The 9759-nt window shown below is 39.2% G+C and overlaps 1 protein-coding gene across 1 annotated transcript in view; it reads right to left on the reverse strand.

Annotated features, from left to right (window-relative positions):
• Positions 1-5671, reverse strand: part of tmem150c (transmembrane protein 150C) — a 28952-nt gene extending 23281 nt beyond the window's left edge. Inside the window, exons 1-3 of the mRNA XM_048603522.1 lie at positions 5644-5671; positions 4370-4466; positions 321-374 (exon numbers count right to left, since the gene is read on the reverse strand). Of these exons, the coding sequence (XP_048459479.1) occupies positions 321-374; positions 4370-4466; positions 5644-5671 (179 nt within the window). The remainder of the gene's footprint in view (positions 1-320; positions 375-4369; positions 4467-5643) is intronic.
• Positions 5672-9759: the final 4088 nt, after the last annotated feature.

The raw sequence follows: 9759 nt of genomic DNA on the forward strand, positions 1-9759 counted from the left end.
TTGTGGATGGTTTGCGAGATGATGGTTTGGTGCTCAGGGGTGGGGTCATGATCAAGGGGGCGGAGTTAAGACTACAAGACACAATGTGAGAGTTCACTTAATTACACCTTTAGTGGAGTTTTAATGACTGTGAAGATGTACTATTGAACAACTTATAACTTAATAATAACATTAAAATTATACATGAGAACACAGGCACGCCTCTCTGATGTGTGTACCTGTTCTATACTTGGTCTTCAATAGACCATCTGTCTTATTTATTAAGTCTGTGGTTGGACATAAGTAACAGTAAACTGCTATGAAATCTAAAAGGTTCTCACCCATCTTGTAAGACAAGCCTACAAATTATTTTCTGCTGAACTGCAATCACGTACCTGTTAAAAGTGAAACAATTATTTTGAAAATATCCAAACAGTGCCCCTTATATAACATTTCAAAATATCCAAAAAATGTCCATATATAACATTTCAAGGCAGATAATTACCCAATAGATAACTTATTGTTTTAGGAACTGGTGACACAAAGTGTTAAAAACAAGTCTTTTGATTTTGGGACTTAAGTTTAAAGTGTGCTCAAATTAACAGGGTGAAAAGTTCCTTCCCAACAACTACAAGGGTTCTATATGAACTAAGTTTGAGCAGTCTCTGAAGCCATCAATGCAAAACTTCCCTTGGTAATCACTGTCACAATCCTCATGGAGACCAAGAACATGAAAGAACTAAATCTCCTAAATGATTTCAACTGAAGAAATTGATGGACAAGATGTCACTTTTTATAACTTTTACTGTAACAAACAAATCAGAACCACATACATTAAACACACAAGCTGTAATCAATAGAAACTATAAACTATAATTTAAATAGCTGATATCGCAAAGATAGCTCTTTTAGCACTCTTAGCACATTTGTAGCACCATGTGTAATCCCAATAACTCTCACAACTTTATCTTCCTCTAGTAACGTTCAACCACTTTTCATCATGCAGGATCTGATCTTCAGTAGACTCTGATAACTGCTTTACTCCATCTCAGTCCCACAGATACAATTGTATGAATATAAGCAACAAAGCAACAAAGTACACTTCAGCAGAATCTCCTTAACTTGGGTAACCACAGACCTGATAGGGTGACTTTGCCAGATTCCCCTTAATCCAATCACTCAATAGCACTGCAATACGTGGAATGACTGGCTCTGGGAAAACCAACCTAGTTCTTCTGAGTACCTGAATAGCTCGCAGTTTAGTTTTTAAGCTTTCAGTCCTTCTCTTTAAACTCTCCATTGCAATCCAGCTCATTGACCATGTCATCCTCATTCATTACCTTTCCTTTGCTATGCAGATGAGTAGCACTTCTACCTACCTAAACACAGACAGGGTACCTGCTTGCCCCACACTAATTATAACTAATTATAAATGTCTACCTGCAATGCCACCTGCCACTGTCCCTACAGTATTGACTTGATCGGTTGAAAAGCTTTCTTACAGTTTTCACCACGCAAAAACTCTAACTTATTCAAAAACTAATCAGCCACTGACAACCCGACTTATGATCCTTCTACCCATCACACTCCTTCTCATTTACATAAGATGTGTTTAACACAGACTGAAATTGTTATCCTCATCCCCACTCTATCCTACTACTCCTCCAGCCTTGTAAGTACTTGTTGCACATACCAATCTTCTCACCCTAGTTATATGCAGTACTTCCTCTGTCCCTAACTCCACAATTAGTGACAATGTTTTCAGCCATCTTGATCTGATTATCTGTAATCCTTTCGTTAAACACCTTAGCTTACTCACTCCTCGCACTGCCTGTAAAAGCATTCCTAAACCCACTCAAACTTTTTTGTCACCCCTTGCACCATGCTTTGCTGTTTGAACCTTCTATTTTGTTACTCTCTGTAAAGTGCCTTGTAACATTTACTATATTAAAAGATAAATCAAAAGCATTGTGGATAACGTATTGTTGTTATTCAAATTTAGAATACTATGGATTATACTATGTTATTGAAAACGGATAAGCCAACATTTTCCTTGTTTGTGCATGCTTTACCTCAAAATATGATCATGATTTAAAAGATCACAGATGGATAACATGATGACTTAATTATGAGGCCATCCTGAAGCTCAAAAGCTCTATGTGGAGTTTAAGATCTTAAACTGTCAGATGAACATAGCAAGCCTTCATCAAAGATTGGATATATTGCATGCTACCATTTCACATTTAAAGTCAATTAAATCTCATTTAGTGGGTCTGATGGAATAAACATTTCCAAAGCGTATGGCTAAATGAGTTTTACAATGAATTCACCTGAAGCTGTTTAGAAAACAAAGCAACTAACTGCCTGAAGTGATGGGTGTATTCAGCCCAATCTACATTAAAAAAATTCCAAAGTCCTGTTATACACGCATTTTATTGGTTAACCTTCAGAAAGGAATAATTCAGTGGTACGCAAATGTTAAGTGTGTGACCTCTTAAAGTAGAAACAAACTGTAGGCATGTGATTAGGACACATCTGCCCAATTCCAGCCAGATTAAATCACTTTTAGATTGACCCATATTTATTTTTACTGGAAAAACGTACTGAGGCAGTGGTCAAAATGTGAAATATATAAATGGATGAGACATGGACCTGAAAATATGTGTCATTTTGATGAAGAAAGTCTTAAATGTGTCTAAACATTTTCTGATCAAATTGTTTACTTAGTCAAATGTAAATGCAAGAATCACATTCCATGGGATAGTACTGTAGAATTCAATTTCTCATAGGCTAAGACCGCATGGTTCAAAGATATGGGTAGTGCTATGTGATCTTTCACCCTCCTGGAGGTGCGCATGCTGAGTTGCTAGCTGCTTCTGGTATAGCCTTGAGAATGTTTGCTGGATAAGAATGCCTTGTGTACTTTGGAAGGAATTGATGGGCTACTATTCTGACATCATAGAACACTACTGGTTAAGGTACATAAAGTACGAGCTACATAACTTGGAACACGTAGGTCCAGGGAACAAAGTTGCACATCATTCTACAAAGAACAAATGCCAAGCGGCAAACATGGACACTGCACCAGTAACACTTTAAAAGGCTAGTCAACCAACTTGTGGTAAGATTGTCTTCAATAATTTCTGCTATTGCAAATATACTGTTGGATTGTTTTTGGAGGTGCTGTGATGAATGTCCGGATTTGCCAGAGAATGCTATTGCATCCTCACAGGAAAGGCAGAGAATTAAGTAGCTGCATCAGCAAGTCAACTTGAACAGTACCTGAATCCAGGATTCCATCAAATTATTTGCATAGAATACCAGCTTCAATAATTTGCATTTTGGATCACACTTTGTGAGCATTAAAAGATGCCATTTAAATATAAGCTGTTTTTATGACCTCTTTCCTTTCATCTTTTCCAATGAGTAGGAGGGATTGGCCTTAATAACAGTTCAACAAATAAGTGCCCTACACTCTGAAAAAATAGGAATGTTACGAAAGATATGGAATCAAAACTCACAGTTTAAAGTAGGACAGCAATAGCAAATGGAAAATTTCACAGAAACATGTGTCAGATGTTAATATATAATTCATTAATTATGTTAGTTAAAAAAAAACTTATCAGATTTAATGTATAACCTCAAAAGTACTTGTTTGGAATTAAAATTTGTATAAGGCAATTGAAAATATTATAAATTAAAAATTAGTAACTTATCAGTTGGATTTACTGGGTACTGGATTTTAATTCCAGTTAGTTTACACAGAGCCCTCCTGGGACATTTGTTCATCTTGACCTTAAATGAAGAGAATGGGTGGAGAGTGATCAGAGTGGGGAAGTTGTATATGGCCAGCAACAATCTGCGTATTTTTAAGGGGAGGTCAGGAGCAGTCCAAACTCACATTCAGTTAAGTATATTGGTTTTTGGTTACAACTTGCTACTGTCTCTTTAAGAATCTCTTAGGCCTCAAACAGATTTGGTTTCTCCAAGTACAGCCAGTATGAGTGATGGCTGCCTCAGGGTGTCAGTCTTGCAAGTGATTTCGAACAGGCGCTAAGTTCTTTATTTGAAAATGCAGAGAGACTAACTCAGGTTGAGGCATGAGTCTTTGATGTCAAATTCTTTTCCTACATCAGAGTACTTGGAGCTTGTTTTGAATATACACTTTCTGATCACCATGTTGAAGGTTTAAGTGCTACTTAAAGGGCGAATGTTTGTTGTACAGTCAAATCTCAAGGCAAACATTCAGAAAGTCAATAACATCTTCTACTTCCTAAAACAAACGCGAAGGTCAGAAAAGTCAACAGTCCACTTCAACTGTAATCATTACCTTGTTAAGAAAAATGCTGCTGATAATAATAAATTGAAAAAAATAACAAGGTGAACTTACACAATCCAGAGTCCAACTGCTGCACCAATACTAGTTACAATGGGTATAAACATCCATGGACTAGATTTCCTCATTCTTAGGCTTCTATTACTTCCTTCTGCAATTAAGGTGATGAGATGAACTTATTTATAAAATCCATTTGGCATTTTGGTAATGTCTATACATATTTGACCACTGACTGTAAGGATGTCGAGTAATATGATTATCTTGGAGTGCCAGTTGAGTGAATAAAGTGAGAATGAAATCTTGCCATGAAGAATAATATTTTGATTTTCCCCTTAAGCTTTGAACAGCAACTTCAGAATCTCATAAATGAGTGGCCTTATTTCCATATATTTGTATATCATTATTTGGCCTCACAAACTCCTAGCTTGCAAATCAAAGTGGGTGCCTGGCAGCTGCAGATTACCCATTACGTTCCCAGTTTTCATCCCACTCCATCTTCACCACAATGTCGCCACATACACCATCCTCCTCCACCCTTCATCCGTGTATGTCAGCATCAGCAAAATACCAGCCTTACTACATCATCGTGCCTGCTTTCGGTCCAATTCTCATACCATTTCGACCCTTCAACACTCCTCTTCGGAACTCAGGGACACAATGACATGCACAATTCTGCCAGTAGTTTCCAATTGTAGTAGGCCCAAGTAGTTTCCATTGCACAAATGGAGATACAGGAGGCTTGTCATGATGGGGAGCACTGAACAGTTAAGTAGTGGATATGTCATTGGATAGTACAATGCTACATCAATGCCTTACATCTACAATAAGTGGTAGTAGCCAATACAATTAATGCACTGCAGGTCTTTTAACCACATGGCTATGTCTGGAAATCAAACAGGAGCAGATGTTAGCAGAGTCAGGAGGGACTATGGTCAGTCAGTGGGTACTGCCACACTCAATCAAGGGTGTATCCAATTCTAGTCTGGGGTTCTCCACAGTCAATCAGGTCCTTGGTTCTATTAGTGCTGGGATACAAATTAAGAGCATTCAGTCTCTCAAGTCAGCTCTGCTTACAGTCAAATCATGGTTAATCTGTTTTTATTTCAAATTGCACATTCCCCCCTACTCCTAATAACCTTTGATTTCCCTGCTTAACAAGAATCTACCTACCTCTGCCTTAGAAATATTCAATGACCCCACATCCATCACCTTCTGAGGCAAGGAGTTTCAAAGTTTCACAACCCTCCAAGAGAATTTATTTTCTCAATTCTGTCCAAAAAGGGTGACCCCTTCATTTTTAGAACAGTATTCCCTAATTATGTACTCACCCACAAGAAACATAATTTCCACATGCATCTTGTCAAGACCATTTAGAACATTATATACTTCAATCAAGTCACCCCTCACTCTTGTAAACTCCAGTGAGTCCAACTTTTCTTCATAAAACAGCTCATTCATTGCAGGTATCAATCTAATAATAACATCTCTGTTAATCAAGAATACCAAAACTGCACACATATTTCAAGATGAAGCATAAATCCTTACTTTTATCTTAAATTCCTCTCATAAAAAAGATAGCATTACATTAGCTTTTTTGACTGTATGCTGTACCTGTTTTGGGATTCATGCACGAGAATTCCTGGATCCCTCCTTAACTTGGAATTCTGAAGTTTTTCACTGTTTAGATAATACACTGCTTTTTTATTCTTCCCGCTAAAAGACAAATTTCACCTTTACCCACATTATACTCCATTTGTCAGATATTTGCCCACTTACTCAACCAATCTACATCCATCTACAATCTCCTTATGTCCTCTTCATCGCGTACTTTCCTTTTTTTTGTCATCTGAAAATTTGGCTTTCATGTCTTTTTTCTCCTCAAGTAAGTAATTAATATAAATTGTAAGACATTGATACACCAGCATAGACCCCTACAGGAATATATTCATCACATCCTGCCAACCAGAAAAAGATCCATTTATGCATTCTATCTGTTTTCTATCAGCCAACCAATCTTCTATCCATGTTAGTACATTTCCCTCTACGCCACGAGGTCTTACTTTGTGCAATGGCCTTTTATGTGGCACATACCTTCTGGAAATCCTAGTACAATACATCAACACACTGACTGTTATTTACAGCAAATGTTACTCCTTCAAAGAATTCCAACAAATAGGTTAAACATGACTTCCCTTTCACAAAACCATGCAGACTCTTTCTTATTACCTTGAGTGTTTCTAAGTGCTCAGTTATAGTCTCCTTAATAATCACTTTTCTTGTCTATCCATGACAAGCATCAACATAACTGGTGGTTTCTTATTTTCTGTCTCTCTCCCTTCTTAAATAGAGGAGATATATTTGCTAATTTCCAGTCTGATAAAACTTTTTCAGAATCAAGTGAATCTGAGAAAATTAACACCGACGCATCTACTAATTCATTAGCCACTTAAGATACACTAGGATGAAGTCCATCAGGACCTGTAGACTTATTAACCTGCTGCCCCATCAGTTTGCTCAATATAGCTTACTTAATTTTAATTTCAACTGCAAATGTTTGACTTTTCCTGCATCTTGAAGTACTGGGATTTTTTTTAATCCTCTATAGTGAAGATAGAAGGCAGAGGTGAAAATCATTTGCTTTTCTTAATTCATTCACGGGATGTGGGCATTGCTGGCTGGGCCCACATTCATTGTCCATCCCAAGTTGTCCTTGAGAAGATGATGGTGAGCTACCTTCTTGAACAGTAGCAGTCTAGTTGGCGTCGGTACTTCCAAAATGCCAATATAGGGATGATTTCCAGGATTTTGACCTAGGAAGGAACAGCGATATATTTTCAAGTCAGGATGGTGAGTGGTTTGGAGGGAATATTTTAGATGGTAGGTATCTGCTGCCCTTGTCCTTTTACGTGAAAGTGGTCATGGGTTTGGAATGTGCAGTTTAAGGGAGGCTTGGTGAATTTCTGCAGTGCATCTTGTAGATGGTGCACACTGCTGCTACAGAGTGTCAGTTTGTAGATGTGATACTAATCAAGTGGGCTGATTTGACCCTGAAGGAGTCAAGCTCTTGAGAGTTTTTGGAATTGCACTCCTGCTGGCAAGTGTATTCCAACACACTTCTGACTATGTGCCTTGTATGTGGTAGACGGGCTTTGGGGAGTCAAGGGGTCAGTTACTCACAGCAGGATATCTAGACTCTGACCTGCTTTGAAACAGCAATATTTATATGACTATAATTCAGTTCCTGGTTAATGGTAACTTCCCCCAGGCAACATTGTGCCTAATTATTTTATCGCAGTGTGAACCTTTGATGTGCTGCAACAGGTGCCACAGTCAAAAGTCAACTGATCATGCCAATTGGCGAGCACAGAATCTCCCAGTGGCTTGCTGCCAGGCAGCTTAGAGGGAATGTTGTCCCCACACTATTAATACTAAGGGATTCAGTGCAAGTAACACTATTGAACCTAAAGAGGTGATGGTTAGATGTCCTGAGGAACTCCTGCAAAGATGTCCTGAAGCTGAGATAAATGAGCTTCAATAACCACAACCATCTTCCCTTTTGCCAGGTATGACTCCAACCAGCAGAGAGTTTTCCCCTGATTCTGCTTGACTCTAGTTTTGCTAAGGCTCCTTAATGTAACAATCAGTCAAGTGTGGCCTTGATGTCAAGGGCAGTTATTCTCACCTCATCTCTGAAATTCAGCTCTTTCATCCATATTTGAATTCAGATTGTAACAAGTTCAGGAGTTGAGTGGTTCTGGAGGAACTCAAACTGACTGACAGTGAGCTGGTCATTGGTAAACAACTGCTGCTTGATAGCACTGTCAGTCACCCTTTCCAACCCTTTACTGATAATCAAGGGTAGATTGATGGGGTCAGTATTTGGCTGAGTTGGATTCATTCTGCTTTTTGAATTCAGGATGTACCTAGGCAATTTTCCATATCATTGGGTAGATGCCAGTGTTGCAGCTGTGCTAGAATAGCATGGCTTGCGGTGTGGCACATTCTGGAGCACATGTCTTCAGTACTATTGTTGGAAGGTTGTCAGGACCCGTAGCCTTTGCAACATCGAGTGCCTTCAGCCATTTCTTGATTTCACGTAGGGTGGGACCTACGGCTGAGATGGATATTCCATTCACCCATTTTGAGCCAAGGATTTTTGCAAATTCTACAGCCTTATCTTTTGCACTGATATCCTGGACTCCCCTATCACTGAGAATGGGGAGATTTGTGGTGCCTCCTCCTCCAGTGAATTGTTTACTTGTCCAACACCGTTCATAACAGTATCTGGCAGGACCGCAGAGCTTAAATCTGATCAGTTAGTTGTGGAATCATTTAACCTTTTCAACACTTGCTGCTTATGCTGTTTGGCATGCAATTAGTCCTGTGTTTTAGCTTCATTTTGAGGTGCTACACCAGACATGCCCTCCTGAACTCTTCACTGAACCTTGGTTTATCCCCTGGCTTGATGGTAATGGTGGGGTGAGTCAGGGATATGCCAGTCCATGAGGTTGCAGATTGTATTTGGGTACAATCCTGCTGCTAATAGGTCACAGCACCTCGTGGATGCCCAGTCGTGAGTTGCTATATCTATTTAAAGTCTATCACATGTAGCTCGGTCATAGTATCACACAATGCAATGGAAGGTAAACTGAATGTGAAGATGACACTTTGTCTCCACGAGACTGTGTTGGTCACTCTTACCAATACTATCAATGACCATATGTCTAGGCAGGCAGACTGGTGAATATGGTGTTGTGGGTAAAGTGTTGGAAAGGATTATAAGAGATAGGATTTATAATCATCTAGAAAGGAATAATTTGATTAGGGATAGTCAACACGGTTTTGTGAAGGGTAGGTCGTGCCTCACAAACCTTATTGAGTTCTTTGAGAAGGTGACCAAACAGGTGGATGAGGGTAAAGCGGTTGATATGGTGTATTTGGATTTCAGTAAAGCGTTTGATAAGGTTCCCCATGGTAGGCTATTGCAGAAAATATGGAGGCATGGGATTGAGGGTGATTTAGCGGTTTGGATCAGAAATTGGCTAGCTGTAAGAAGACAGAGGGTGGTGGTTGATGGGAAAGGTTCATCCTGGAGTTCAGTTACTAGTGGTGTACCTCAAGGATCTGTTTTGGGGCCACTGCTGTTTGTCATTTTTATAAATGACCTGGATGAGGGCGTAGAAGGATGGGTTAGTAAATTTGCGGATGACACCAAAGTCGGTGGAGTTGTGGATAGTGCAGAAGGATGTTGCAGGTTACAGAGGGACATAGATAAGCTGCAGAGCTGGGCTGAGAGGTGGCAAATGGAGTTTAATGCGGAAAAGTGTGAGGTGATTCACTTTGGAAGGAGTAACAGGAATACAGAGTACTGGGCTCATGGTAAGATTCTTGGTAGTGTGGATGAGCAGAAAGATCTCGGTGTCCATGTGCATAGATCACTGATA

This window comes from Rhincodon typus, chromosome 1, assembly GCF_021869965.1.
Source record: "Rhincodon typus isolate 14 chromosome 1, sRhiTyp1.1, whole genome shotgun sequence".
Taxonomy (NCBI): Eukaryota; Metazoa; Chordata; class Chondrichthyes; order Orectolobiformes; family Rhincodontidae; genus Rhincodon; species Rhincodon typus.